The 15,119-nt window shown below is 47.0% G+C and overlaps 1 protein-coding gene across 1 annotated transcript; it reads right to left on the bottom strand.

Annotated features, from left to right (window-relative positions):
* Positions 1–637: 637 nt before the first annotated feature.
* On the bottom strand, positions 638–9,563 carry LOC142421523 (thioredoxin). The gene is made up of 5 exons (XM_075526165.1): positions 9,370–9,563; positions 4,066–4,170; positions 3,310–3,369; positions 2,435–2,500; positions 638–864 (listed from the first exon to the last, which is right to left on the bottom strand). Exons 1-5 carry the CDS (start codon positions 9,391–9,393, stop codon positions 802–804), a joined length of 318 nt encoding a protein of 105 aa, XP_075382280.1. The 5' UTR covers positions 9,394–9,563; the 3' UTR covers positions 638–801.
* Between the last annotated feature and the right edge of the window lie 5,556 nt (positions 9,564–15,119).

The following is a 15,119-nucleotide window of genomic DNA, read 5'->3' as shown; positions in this document are numbered from 1 at the left end:
ATCTAAATTACCTTGGGCTTAGGACACTGAGTTTTACCTCTTCAGTCATTTGTTCCAGGCTATTGCCTAGGAATAAAGCAGCCCAAGCCAGAGACTAAACGTACTTTGCTACTAACAGAACCAGAAGGTACACCAATGGCAAGGCAAAACTGCAAAGGCAAAAAGGCAGCAGCTCCAAGACCTGCCTTACACATCCATGGTAGGGTTGGTATTATGATCTGATGTTTAATACACAGCCAAGTCTTAGCTTTGAAGTCTAAAATGAAGCTTGACAAATTTTAAAAGAATCTTTACCTAAAAAGAGGTAACAAAAGAAAGAATCTATTCCACCCAGTGACTACCCTCTTTTTACAACTCCTGAACTCCCCTTGCTGTATCCGCAGGCCAGACTGCCACTCTTCAGATTGCAGCCTGGTGACCACAACCTGAGTGAGGTGGCAGCAAACTTCTCCTAAAGCAACTGTCATTGCTATCCCATGCAACACAATTTTCCACCCCCAGCAATAACCCAGTAATAGATCAGGTTGCATTTGACAGGAGTCCTTGTATCCAGAGAGTACTCCTTTAACACAGCAAGAACTGATGCCTTGATGACATTTCAAACTTCCTCACATTTTCAAACACAGGGCAATATCCAAAAGTGAAGAATTCACACTTTATTGTACTCATGTACATAGATCAAGATGATAGTTTCCACCATGTAACCTACCTAGCCTGTTTAGTTTTTTTTTTTTAAGTAGAAAAGTTACAGGCTATAATTTAGCCGAAGCAGTCATGCTTCAATGTCTCCATAGCTGGATATTAGACTAGACTTTTAATGGTCTCTTCAAGCTTCTCTTTATTGGCCCCAGAGAACTCCTGTACCTGTAAAGAGAGATTGATTTTTAGAACTGTTGCATTCAATGCTTCATAACATTAGTTGCATAGCATCCAGACACATATACACCTATTCAACTCTGCTACAACTAAGATTTTTTCACCCCCATAAGAGGGAGTATTTTGCAGATGTTCATCTATTCACCTCCCACTCAACTCATGCAAAAATTGGGACAAGAGTCTATCAAGAATCACTTCCAGACTACCATTGCTGGGGCCTTCTACACATAAAACAAGGGAAAAGACAATTGATCCTGAACCAATGCTGTATAAGACTCAAATACAGGCTTGAAGAGACTCTTGAGGTCACCACACAGAAGAGGTAGCTCAAAGTTACCTTGCATTGCTCAGGACTCTTAAAAATTAAATTCTGGAAGGATTGCTCCAAATGACCTATCCCTGAGCCTGGCTTCTCCTGTGAGAACTGTCCTTGTTGCAACTTACACAGCAGAGAGACAAAGGCAACATTAATTTTTCAAAAACAGCAGCTCTGTCTTCTAATACCTACAGGGATGCAAGGTACAGAGCAGACTACACTACAGGCCATGAAATTGCTTGCTTGATACTCATATGTCCAGGAAACTGCCAAGGTCACCCAAAATAAAGTGCCACACAACAGGGCTAAGCATGTCACCTTCACACACTGTCACATCACAATCACAATTCTTCCAATTACATTATGAAGCTGTGGAAGTTTACCCTGAGAAAACTGTCAAAAGCTCATTATTAGTCATGATTTGGCCCCATATAGAATTGAAGTGAAGGTCACCCAACATCTGACACTCACTTTTCAACTCAATTCCACTGCCTTCAGCCATGAAACTTCCATCCAGGCATTGTTTTATTTTAGAAAAGCCTACCTTCAGCTTGCTTGACAAACTAAAAGCCCGAGATAACACATTTAGCTCAGCAATTCTTTAGTTCAGGCATATAGCCATTCACAACTACCCTGCACAGGCAGCCCACTATGTTGTCAGAGCATGGTCTGCATCCCATCTCATCCACCTCTTGGCTGAGCAGGCACAAGAGGTCTGTTCAGTCCTGACAGGGACAGGATCTCCACTTCACAGGTAACACAGCCTCCATGTAAAACCATCCAAGCAGTTGTTTCAGCTGTGTGTATATTCAATCACATCTTTGAGACTTCTGTTTGGGTGGGATTCCATAGGCACATATATTCATGTCTCTGCTGGAACATGAGCTGCATCCAGAGAACAAATACTAACCAAGACCAGTAAGAAGTAGGGTGCTAGGCAGACTAGCAGTCTTAACCCAGACATCTAACCCCACTAATCTCTCATGAAGCTCTCCCTGTAAGACTAACCTGTAACACTAACTCAGTTCACTACCTGTGAACAATAAGGTTTGCTTTGTCAGTTAACTGCTGGTCCCTGTTACATTTGCTGAGGCACTAAGATGAACTTGCTCGCTTTCAGGAGTGTCTTAAAGCCAGTGATGCCCTAGACACATTGTCATGAGAAAGCAAGGCTATGTAGTCTAACATTACCAATCTTCTTTCAAGTGTTTAGCTTGCCTGCTCCAAGAGAGCAGAGCCTACCTTCTTTCCGTTCTTGTAGAACTGGAACGTTGGCATGCACTTCACATCGCAGTGTGCAGCAACATCCTGGAAGACAGAAAACAATCTTCAGCTATGCGTGTCTGAAGGATGTTACATTTAGAACCCACTAGCTGCCTTTTGTTTAGGTGATAGGGCAAAGCCATTACTGCTCAAAATGAAACAAAAGCACTTCTGGTAGTCCATCACTAGCAAAAACAGTGCAGTGTTAACATCTCCCTGAAGTAAGCCTGAAAGATCCTCCCTTCAGTATTTAATTCATGCAATAGCAAAACCACATTTACTATACCTGTACTCTGTGTTTGGGGAAAAAAAAACAGACCTCTGCATCAAAATCGAGATCACTATTTGTAAGGCTCAAGAACCCTACAGCAGCACTGTGTGTTTCAACCTGACATTGTTGAAGTACCTATTCAACACTGCTAGAACTGCTACACAGCAGACATTATTGCACTTGATTTGAGACATGAAAGAAGAAACAGTGCCAAGAGCAGTTGAGAGACCAGACTGATCACCAGACAGCAGTGAGCCATTAGTTTTGGAGAAGATTGCATCAAAGCAGCTTAAGGCCTTAGACTAACACTCCCTCCCAAAGTAGATGGTCAGTGTTCCCAAGTTATCGAACACATGCCATAGGGCTTCAAGTGTGCAGATAACCAAGGTAGTTTGCTCTGTTCAGATGTCCTCTAAAAATTCATTCCTTCCAGTGTAAGTGCTAAACCCCTATCCCTGCTTCTCAAAGTTGAAGTAATGTCTCATCTTGTTTCAGTATCTGCAAGGACATTTTAAAAAGTTCTTTGTTGTCACTTGTGCAGAACTCATTAGCTGCCCTCTCTCAGCATTAGTCTGGACCATACCTGGGCATCATCCACATCAACTTCGATGAACATCACATCGCCATACTTCTCACACAAACTCTAGAATGAAATAAAAGACTATGCAGTTAGTGTTCCAGGAAAGCTTTTTTTTAAAAGGATGACACATGACACATTCATGTAAATTGTAAGGCTGGTGCTGTCTACCCCCCCCATGAAACTTGCCTTGTTACCTTAAAGCAGCTATTTTACTGACCAGAGCAAAAGTTTTATTTTCTGCTCCAATACCTGGAAGAGTCTGTTGAAACTTGTTCAAACATACTCCCCCCACAGAGAAGACTCAAATATCCCAAGACATAGGTGAAAGGCCTTCTCTTACAGCCTTCAGCTGATCACCAAAAGATGCTACAGCTTCTCATACTTTACCAGGAGATAACATTGCCACCTAAACACAGGTGGAATGATTACAATAACTGTGTACAGAAGGATAAGCAGTGTTTCCACTCTATACCCCACCTCTTGAGACAATACAGCTGTTAGGTTCCTATAGACCTGAGATGCATTTAAGCATTAGAACAGCAGAAGTTAAACCACATTTGAGCTCCCAGCTATATCAAAGGTCAGTATATTTCACTTGATAGTATCGAAGTAGATCCTTCTGTGACTTCTCCCTTTTCCAGAAAATGCTGGCAATCAGATATGGCAAAAGGAAGTTTCCTCCATGTTATCATCAAGCAACACAAAAACATTTGTGTATACTTTAACACAGTTGACAATAAAATCAGGAAGGCTACTTACGTGGAAAAAGGGCTTGATCATTTTGCATGGTCCACACCATGTAGCAGAGAAATCAACTACTACAAGCTTGTCACCAGCAGATTTCAGTTCTGCCTCAAATTCAGGCTATAAAAAACGAATTGAACACATTAATGATTTTCTCCCTCTTTTCTGAAACCATTTAGATTAATCCCAAAGCTAGCTTGCTCTCAGCCTTAATACACTAACCATTTTGGCAGCTCTTAAATACTTCACTTAACTGGGGTATTTGTACCATCATGTAAGAGCTGCAGTATGAATTGCCTTCATCAGTGCTAGCATCAGCTAGTGTCTTATGACTCTTCAATTACGAAAGACCACAATGCTCAGTCACCCCAACTCAATGAATTGTGGAAACATAAGCTAGAAATTAATCTAGCCTACAATCCTCAACTCTGGCAGCTCTGTTTAGTGTTACCCCCTGAATATGATCCTTATGGTTTTTAATAATCCATTTTCTCATTTCTGTCTTGGCAGGAAGACTTCCATTTTCTTCTGGGACACACTTTCCTCTGAGGAATTTGAAAAAGACACAAACCTTTGTACACTCCTCCAGTTTGATGCCTTTTCCGATCAATGGCTAACATCTAAATGATGTTGTGTGGTTTACTCTACAGCATGTTTTCTAAAGCAACCTCACAGGATAGTTATTTTACTTATTTTGCCAAGTGAATTGACATGTAATATCACTAGCCAAAGCAATGCTACACCTATAGACTACACAAGTAAAACCCCATACTTTAGAGCTTTGAGTTGGTTGTACTTAGTCATACCAATCATTTTTGGACAATGTTCTTTGGAATTTAGAGCTCCTTACATGCCATTAACCATGTTTTCAGGTCAAAAAGTGAATGTTTTAGCAGAACTAAAGGACATTAAAAGCAATAAATACTTGCATGCTAGCAAGAGGCAAACAAGCATCTCGGGCAGAAGCAGAAAATGCTAATCAGCTACTTCTTGACAGTTTCTTTTCCAAAGCAAGTACAAGCCACTTCAACGTTCCTGAACTTCACTCTCGTTGCAATGCAAGCTTCAGGAGAGCTGTTAATTTAGACTTCATTTCAGATTATGCACATAAAAGACAGCTGCTTTATTTTCCCCAGCTTAACAGACCAGAACACTACAATTCTGTCAGCAACAGCTAACTGAAAGCAATATGGTTACAGCCACATGTATACAGTGGTTGGTTGTACAGTGCAGGAGTCAGCCACAGTAAGTTGAGACTTGATTCTAGTAAGCTAATCCCCCCCATTAGAAAATGCTATGCGGGTGAAGCCAAGAGTGCACACAGTCAGGCTGGTCACAAGTATATTTAAGAAGCAAGCAGAGCATCCTGCACCAGCATTCTTATGTATAAACCTATGTGAAAGTCTTCATCAGTTCCTGTAACCTCAAATACACCCGGCATTACATCTCCCTGTTGATAAGACATTTCCCCTCCCAATGTAGCTATCTTCATTCAGAAGTGCAGCCTCCACGTGTTCAGTTCTTCCATCCTTGCATCTTGGATATTCACAGAGTCTACTCTGCTGTAAGATCAGTAGCTAACACTCCACACCACCTACTCTCAGTCTGAAAGAGATGGGAACAGTTAAGTTTTCCAGCTTCTCCACATTCCCCCACTCCTGTACTGACACAGTATGCATTCCTGCACCCCAATCCCAAAAGTACCCCATTCCCACCAACAAAGTTCAGTGTCCCTGTGCGCAGCAGTCCATGCTAGCTGCTCCCTGCAACTACTTACACCACAAGTTCCTCAGTCAAGCCTCACTCCTCCCCACCTTCAAATCCTACAGCTTGGTTTTTGGTACAGGTTCTCACACCCCTGCATTGTAACATCACCAGCTCTTTACTGATTTCACTTCCTGCACCTGCCAGTTAGACCATCCTCTTCTTACCCTTAAGTCTTCTTTCCAGCTGCATAATTACTGTATTCTGCAAAAGGATGTCCAGCCCTGGGGTGTGTTGTCATATGGCCACACACCTCAGGTTTGCTATTGCACAGAACAAGGGGAAAGTGGGAAGGCATGATATCTACAGTTGGTCACACACCATACACCACTGGAGACCTGGTCCTGCCTACAATCAGGTGTTACCCTATGAGTCATCTCTAGTATCAGCTAAAATTGGTGTGGGAGAGTGAAAAGAGATGCTTTTTAAAGAGATGCACCTTTTAAGTCCAAAGGTGCTTACTCTTGCAAGTTTAAAAAATATTGAACTAGGGAGAAGTCATGAAAGTTTTCCCAGAAAGCTTAATTTCCCTGGAGGAAGGAAGACAGTAGTGGGGGCAAAACAAGCTACTCAACCTGTCTGATTGAATTCCATAGTTACCTTTCATATTAACAGTGAAGTGACAAGCTTTCATATAAAAACCAAATAACCTTTGTTAACAGAAGGGGAACCTCCCACCACAAGGCCATTTGGTCACACTATTAGAGGATCTTATAACTTTGTTAACCAAAATTTTCTTCAGGTAGCACCTTACTGGGGAAAACCTCTGACCAGTTGGAGTTTTTTGTTGTGGGTTTTTTTTTTTTTAAACTACAACCTCCCCAAGCACATGCAAGACCTCATTTTGCTTGTGTTGTCCTCCAGCAGAAAAGCACGTGCTGCAGTCAACAAACAGATTGGTATCAGGCCTCTGTTTCCCAAGTAAGAGAAAAAGCTCTAGTAACGAAAGCCTCTAGTGCAGCGGGGATTCATAGCACCATGTAATACCTCAAAATGGAGGCTACTGACCACAGACAGTGCTGAAAGGAGTCTACTGCTCTCAGCAATAGATAAGATAGCTTTAATCAAATCCGCCAGATGGTGTGGACCTTAGTTGTAAACATGATTTCCAACACATACCAAGTCACCCTTGAACTTGGATTAACCCAGTCATCAGCTGACTGCCAATGGTTACTACATAATGTAGTGTTTGGTTTTTTTTTTTAATACAGAAGCTAGCAAAAACAGACTGAAGGTTCAACTGCCTGAACTCCCTAGCAGACACCACTTCTAAAACTATCATCTGCATCTGAAGCTGCAAGTTTTCAATATTTGCTTTGACTCAAATAGAGGCAGCTAGAGCAAGGAGGAAAGCTTTGGCAACACCAGCTTTTTGCTAGCGCTCCTGCTATATTAGCTCCTGCTATAAAAGGCATTATGTCCCATAGTTAAACCCTGGTACAAGCTACATGAGTCACCCATCTCAAGACCACATACCTAAACTGACCAAAGTACCACTCCTTCTGTCCACTAGCAGGGACCTGAGATGGACCAGTAAAGCACCCTGAAAGCAGCCATTCTTCAGAAGCTAGTCAGTTTCTGAAGAGGTGTGTTAGGAAAGGGGCCACATCTAGCTAGCTGTCACATTCACATTGTTTTACAGATGTCACTCACAGAAGCTTTTGCAGGTAGTGGAAGAAGGGGTTTTCCTCTTCATATCAGAGAAGAATACAAATCTGCTTTACTGAAAAACAGAATTAATCCAGAAATCCCAGTTGCACTGTACCTGAATACTCTGAGTGTTGCTGATGTTAACATCTTGATGGCAGCATGACTGTTGAGTCCATGTTATCCACGGATGAGCAACAACACTGAGCTTTAACTACAGCAGACTATTAATCAGCATTCATAGCTGGGAGGATAGTGGAAGCTCAGTTCACTTAAGTTAGAGTAGGCTCTTACTCCAAAGCCAGGTTTCTTGACTCTCCGTTTTTAAGCTGTTCCAGCCTATACCAAAAACCTCAAGCCTTACTCAAAAAGTTTGCCCCTTCTGTCCCTCCATAAACAGAGAAGGGGGAGGGGGGAGAGATGCAAACTGGAGTAAGAATTTCAGGTTGAACTTACACACCGTTCCCCCTCCAGGACCTGAATGATAAGGCATTCGTCCCTCTTAGCTTTAAGGAGCTTTCTGCCATCACAGATATTTAAGCTGTGGTCACAAGAATTAGTATGCTCATGTGTCAGATGTTAACATCTTAGCAGTCCAACGGGGGAAGCCTGCTATGCTTTTATTTATCCAGTGAACTGACTATAGAAGAGCATAGCCTAGAAGACAAACTGGGATGCCATACAGCATCACTTGCAGGCCCCTCACAATCAGATCAAATTGACACTTCAACCAAATTTCAAGTTCAAAACGCCCAACAGGATCTTTCCTGAAAGAAAGAGCTCACTAAGTCTGCACAGAAAATATTTTTGGAGATTTGGGTTCATAAGTTACAGCTAACAAATACTCTATTGCTGTCTATCAACCACATCAGCTGCTGTGCACAAGACCACATACTATTTCATCACCAGCAGAGTATTCTCCATGTGTTGGTCTAGGCTTTATTACTATTCTGTATCACAAAGCCACAGATGTGTTTGTATTCACAGAAACATCCAAACAATGAGGTGGTGCATTAGCGTACTGAACAAGTCAGACAGCACCATAACAAGGGAAATACTTCTTAAGCCAGCAACTCCTGTTATTTAAGTACAGGAATGGGCTCTAGTAATTCCTTTCAAGTCAAGAAAACTGGATTCATGTTTTCCATTAACTCCTACCCTGAAACACACTAGTACTTAGGCCAGTCTCTACTGAGAAAGCTGCCTGGTCCCCTACACACTGGCAGTACATAAGGCAAGCCGGGACTTCTAGATTAGGGTACCCTATTACCCTGTTATCAGTCTGAGAAATGAAACATGACATTTTCTTAAGATTTTAAAGGGAGATAAGCAACAACCTGTCATAATATGAAATGACATCATCCTCCTTCTCATTCCGACTATCTGAAGCCTTAGCTCGTACACTTATTTGTTCCCTACCCTTGCTCTAAGCGAGTCCTCCCTTCACTTTCCCCCTTTCCCCGCTGCAGCGGTGAAGCAGGCTCCCCCTGCCCGGGCAGGCCCTGGACCCAGACTGCGTCCCGGGCACACGCGGCCTCTCAGCCGCCAGCCTCCGCGGGCCAAGGCCTCACCAAGGTCCACGGCGGCCCGAGGGGGGCACCTGTTCGCCTGAGCTTCTCCCAGCGGCCGGAGCGCCGCAGGCAGCCCAGCAGGCCGCTCCCTCCCCTCCCGCCGGCGAGGCGATGCTCACCTCGCCGCCCTCCCGTCCTCTCTCACGGCGAAGGGACGGGGCCGCGCCGCCCGGGGACGGCGGCCGCCACGCCCAAAGCGGAGGCAGAAACACGCTACCCTCGGCAGAGGCCGCCCGCCCGCCAGAGCCACCTGCGCGGCGGGGCCGCCGGGCCGGCCGAGTGGGGTAAGGCCGGCCCCGCGCTGCGCCAACGGCCGCCACGCGCCTAACGGACTCACCAGGCTGCCCACACTCTTCACCATGGCGACGGCTCGGGGAGGAGGCTCGGCGGGGCGACGGCTCGGGGTCGGCGGCTAGACGGCAAGAAGTCGGCTGGGGTGGGGGGGGCCTTGTCCCTGCGCTGCGCTCCGCTCTCCTCCGCTCCGCTGCCTCCAGCCGCCTCACCGCTCTCCCGCGGCCGCCCCGCCGCCCCCTTATATGGCCGGCGCCGCGCCGCACTGCGCATGCGCGGCGGCCGCCTCTCGTTCCCCCCCCCCCCCCATCCCCCCGTCCCCCCGTCCTCCCCCCTCCTCCGCCTCCCCGCCCCGTGGCGCGAGGCTCGGGTTCCCCCGGGCGCGGGAGCCGCCGCCGCGCGCGCGGCAGGGGGATGGCTGGCACGCGCCCCCCGCGGAGCGCCCAGCACCGCGGCGCCGGGCCGGGCTGAGCGGGGCAGCCGGGGGCTCCCCGGGCCTCTCCCCGGCAGCCGCACCCCCGCCCGCCCGGCGGAGCGGCGGCGTGCGTGGGGAGGGCGGCCCTTGCGTCCCCGCCGGCTGCCGGGGAGAAGCACGAGCGGCAACGAAAAGCCCATCGACTGTGGAAAAAGTGCTGTGTAACGATGAGCAGGAAGTGTTTCGGAAGCACCGTCCCCAGCCTGGCTCGCACGGTATCCCTCCTCCTCCTTCCCCTCGGCGGAGCCGGGCTCTCTTGAGGCGGCGTCCTGCTCGCCTTGCGGGAAGAGGGAGGGCTGGTGCTGCCCATAATGCGGAGAGAGCGTGGCTGTTGCAAAGCTGAGAGGCAGGAAAGGGCCAGATCAGAGGAATAAACCACGGGAGTGCGTCTTCCTTTTTTTCTTTCTTTCTTTTTCTCTCCCCACCACCAAAAGCTCAGGTTAGGGCAGCAGAGCAGCTCTGTGTTGCCGTGGGTTGCAGGCTTTCTGCAGCACGGAAGTGCTCGCTGACATGAGCGGTCCTTGCCCGGTGGTAAACACTAAAATTAATGCAGATGACGAGAGGCGCTGTGAGCATCTTTAGTAGTTCCCTTCTTGGAGGGAGTCAGCCAGGACCAGAAACAGTCCGCACAGAAACAATTCCTTTCAGCTTTCCCAGCCAAGGGGACTCTGTCACGAAAACATAAATTTCCATTTATCTCATTTATTTCGCTGTGTTTTGGAGAGGTCCCTTGTTTTACTACACACTGCTGCACTACTGCCTGTCCCAAAGTGCAAGAGTGCAAAACGGGCCTGTTGCAGCTCTCCTTTCCTTCTGTTGGGCTGCTAGGATTTCACGTTGGAGTATGGGTTACTGACTCCAGCTCCCACAACATGGGACACAGGAAAAGTGATGTTAGGTTTTGGGGTACTTGGTGCCGAGTGTGTCATGAATGGGGTATTTCTGCAGGTTTTAGTAGCCAGGTTACCAGCCTGTGGAAGGTTTGCTCTGGGATGCAACTGAGCAGAGGACAAGAAGACTTAGTGGAGGTCCCAGATAAAAAGATGCTTCTTCATTAAGAAAAAAAAAAGGGACCGGTGATACAGGTACCAACCCATCTCAACAGCATGTGCCCTGATAATGTTGCTTTGTGGTGGACACTGAAAAGCTGGTAACACCCCTCACAGCCTCAAAGCTTGCCCCATGAGATTTGTGTTGGAGATCTCTTAGGTTCGAAATTTGTACTGAGAATAAGTCAGTTTTTATTTTGGAAGTTTATTAAATATGTGGCTTACTACAGCAGCAAAACCACAACAATCACCAGGCTCTCTTTTCTGACCTCGCGGTGCCATCCCCTTTGCTATACTCCTGCGGGTGCAACTTTTGTGTGCACCACGGTGGGTCGCCTCCCGCCTAGCCCTTTACAGACCTGGTTTTGCCTACCCGAAGCACTTGGGTGCTGCTGTCCATGCTCCTTCCCCTCTTTGTCCCATTCCGTGAGCGTCCCCTTTTTTCTACAGTTGGCCTTGATGATCTTAAAGGTCTTTTCCAACCTATACGATTCTGTGATTCTGTGATTCTTTGGTGGCAACACCAGAGGAACTAGGATGTCTGTGGGTGAGAAGCAGTGCCGTGAGGGCTTGATAGCTTCTGCTGGCTTTTGCTTTTTCTTCCAGCTGCTCCCCACTGCCCTTGTGTCCCTCTGCCCCTGTGGCACACAGAGGCAGCTGGTGCATGTGCCCTGTGCTGCTTTGGGGAAGTGCAGCTGCTGCGGCTGGCTTAGGAGAGGGAAAGCAGGAAAGCCTTATCAGGCAAGGCACCTTGCTTTGAAACCTGCTGCCGGGCAGGAAAAAACGCTAGAGAAACCTGGACTACCTTCAAAATCCAGCTCCTGAACGTCTCAGCTCAGTGTTGCACGGCTATCGCAGAAGCTCTTGCAAGCAAAGGAAGGAAACAACCCACCCAGATAATAAATTCCTTAGTGCTGCTTTCTATAGGCAAGCATGGATGGATAAACCCTCTGTGCACTACGAGGAGAGGTGCCTATGTGCCCCCTGTCCTCGGATCCCGTCTGCGGCCATTTGCCTCCTGGTGTGCTTACAGTCAAGTACAAGCTTAGGCATACAGCAGTTTAATGTCCAACATGTTGCTGTGGGATTGTTGTATGAATGCTTAAAATAACTGGACAGTAATATAATTTATGTGATCTGCAGTTGATTCTTAGAGTGTACTAGTTACTATCATGACAGCACATAATAAAAATCATACAGAGGAATGTGGGTCCTCTGGCTGGGAAAAAAAACCCACACACACCCAGAAAACACACCCTCTTTTCTTAATATTTTTGTCTTTTTTTTTAAAACTATGGCGTGTCTCATTGTTTAGCTCAACAGTGCTGTAGCTGTCCCACACACAGAGTCACTCGACTGTGGGGGCCTTTGCTTCTTGTGCCCTCACTCCTACCCACCTTCCTGAAGGCCATAAATGCAAAATACTTCTCTCCCGAGCCGTCGGAGAGGGAACGTGGCTGTTAAAAATACGCAGGTTGACTGTGGGGAAGTTGGAAATTAAACGAGTTTTGTGCTTCAGCAGATTGCTATATGCCGTGTCATAGCCAGGAGTCACTTGATAGGATGGCAAGCCAATAGATGGCTCTCGGCAAATGCGGGGGGGGGGGGGGGGCAGGAAGCACTTTTAAAGACACGTTTTTGCCCTTCAGGAACGTGGTTTTGCTTGCTTCTTAAAGTCAGAAAACGTGGCTTGAGGAAAGGACAGAACAGAAATGCACCGAAGGCTTCAAAAATCAGTCCTTAGTTTCTCTTGAAAAAGCTCTGGAGGCATTGATGAATGCTCATGCCACCCATGCATGATAAGAATGAATTGCTACACTCCTTTGATGTGTGGAAAGACTGTGGGAGAGAAAGTTGGCAGGTCTAAATTTAGGTGCCCTCCAGTGAATTAATCAGCACCACTTAGACGTAGCCCAGTAAAAAGGGCTGTATTTTGCGAGAGCCCACACACCCCACGACTCTCACAAACATCCAGGTGGGAATTCAATGAAAATTGCACCTCTTAGGTGAGAGCAACATGCACCAGCAGTGGGGAAGGGCTTTGCCCGGAGCTAGCGGTGAACCTCAGTTTGCTCAGGGTCAGGCCCACGGGAGGTTTGGGAGGCTCAACAAATTACATTTTCAGGTCTTTCTGAGCTGCCGGGAAAGGCGGGAAGCAGCGTGGGAAAGGTGGGCAGCAGTGATCCCTGGCAGGACGACCAGTTAGGTAGGGCTTAAATCGTGGTGTCCACCTGGATGAATGAGCCAGAGCTGTGGCACGTGGTCCCACTGTGATGCTCTCACAGCCCCACGTGTGCCTCTGCCAGCGGCTTTCCATCTGCGTTTCCCTGTTGGCAGCCAAGGGCAAGCAAACCTGCTGGAGTCTGGAGACATGGATCTGCTTTCCAGGCCTCACTTTTGTCATTTTGGCTTCATGAGCCAGTGCGTGTTGGTGGCTGGAGGAAACACCATCGAGCAGTGAGACCTGAGGTGGACTGGGGGTCTGCAGCTGGGCATCCCGAGGATGGCGAAGTGAGGTGAAAAAAAAAGAGGAAGAACAAAGGAAAAGAAAAGAGAGCAGGGACCCAGATCCAGCAGCTTGTGCTAACTTCTCACAAGGTAACCCCTCCAAGCTCCCATGAGCATATCTAAGACAAACTTCTGTCTCCCAAAAACACCAAGTCACCCAACCATTCAATTGTGTGATGCAGTAAAAGGGACAGTTACAGGGAAAATATTACTACAGCCATGGTACAGATGGTCAGTCAAGTGCAGCATTAAGCAATGGTGCAGAGAGTTACAGAAATGACGAAGCTGCTAGAGGCAACAACTCCAGGTACAGCTGCGTCAGATTTTATCATAGGAAGGCCAGGTTATTTGCCACTGTCTTACAATGGAAATTAGAGGAGTGTTGTGCCTGACCCTGACACTGCAACAAAGCAGCAGCCTTTAATTGTACTTTCCCTTTCCTTCCAGCCTGCTCTTCTGCAAGATTTTGCTTTTGTAACTGACCTATTAAAGGTGCAATAAATATTTAATAATTAGATAGGTGTGCTTGGTGTTGTGCCAGCATAAGTCACAGAGCAAACACGCTTCTCTCTCCCAAGGTGATGTACTAGTGATGTAATTACCCAGAGTCTTTTGAATGCTTGGTGTAGCATGTCTGGTTAAAAGATGAGAGGAGAAGCTGAGGAAAATAAAAGAGAACAAGGATCTTGGCCACAGTCCATCTCCCCTTACCAAGTGGGGATATTGGTTAATCAAGCACTTCCTCCTGAGAGCCAAGAAAAAATGTGTGTTAACGCCCTCCCACTCATTATTCCTCCATTTTTAGTAAGTTCTTTGGAGACAGGAATCTCAAAACACTCCAGAGCTGATGAAGCTGGTACTTTTGGGCCTTGTATTAGAAGGAACCTGTTTGTTTCTTTTTAAATAAACCTTCTGTGAGCTCCCCTGGGTTTATGGCATACTCTGGGTCTCCAGAAAGGAAGATACCACTGGCACAATGTTTGCAAACACGGGAATGCTCATCCATGCTCTCCAGTGTCAAGGCACTTCAGGTCTCAAGCTGAGAGACTTACACCTGTTGTGTAATTGCCTTAAATATCTCAAACTCAGCCTGAGATTTTCAGTCACCTCCTCCATGCTCACAGCCTCTGTCCTTCCTCGGGCAGGCTGGAGCAAGCAGACCTGTCTTTTTCCTAGGGGACCCTGTTTTTTTTCTAGAGGACCCTGCGTTTTTCCTAGGGGACCCTGCATTTTTCCTAGGGGATGCTGCTGCATCTGTCTGCGCCCCGCGTCCCCCACTGCAATAAAGGAACAAGACCCTTTAGGGGGCAGGAGGGTAAATGCCCAACAGTACTGCAACGTGCTCGTGCTGGAGGGCAGCAGTGGCCAAAGAGGAAAAGAGAAGTTCAAGGCCTGTCCAAAGCATGAGCTGAAATTTTGCACTTTGCAGTTGCTGTGCTTGCGCTGGGTATCTGCAGAGTGGGATGTCAGGGCTACACCAAGAGAATCCTGGAGAGGAGACAACGAGAGATTTTTGCCTTCTTGGGGAGATTCGCATTGTCACAGCTTTTTGTCTGGGAGACAATATCTGCTGGTTTTGCCTGATCATGTCAGGACGAGCCATTGGTGCACATGTGGAGATGTCTTTGAGGAAGCAAGTTGCGAGGAATAAGTGCGTGTGTGGTGTCTGCATGGAGGACGAAAGCAAGCTGGCCTGCGTTTTGCTTTCAGGTGTGGTGAATTGACGTTGGCTGGCTGCCAGGTGCCCACCAAGCTGCTCTATCA

This window comes from Mycteria americana, chromosome Z (assembly GCF_035582795.1).
Source record: "Mycteria americana isolate JAX WOST 10 ecotype Jacksonville Zoo and Gardens chromosome Z, USCA_MyAme_1.0, whole genome shotgun sequence".
Taxonomy (NCBI): Eukaryota; Metazoa; Chordata; class Aves; order Ciconiiformes; family Ciconiidae; genus Mycteria; species Mycteria americana.
The sequence above is the reverse complement of the archived record's forward strand: the minus strand, read 5'-3'. Positions and strand labels throughout refer to the sequence as shown.

What these genes read in the sequence shown, in the direction of transcription:
- LOC142421523 (XM_075526165.1), bottom strand. Translation starts at nt 9,393, where the DNA reads ATGGTGAAGAGTGTGGGCAGCCTG. An exon ending in TGAAGAGTGTGGGCAGCCTG is followed by an intron (nt 4,171 to 9,369) that starts GTGAGTCCGTTA and finishes CGTTTTTTATAG; the next exon opens with CCTGAATTTGAGGCAGAACT. An exon ending in TGATCAAGCCCTTTTTCCAC is followed by an intron (nt 3,370 to 4,065) that starts GTAAGTAGCCTT and finishes ATTTCATTCTAG; the next exon opens with AGTTTGTGTGAGAAGTATGG.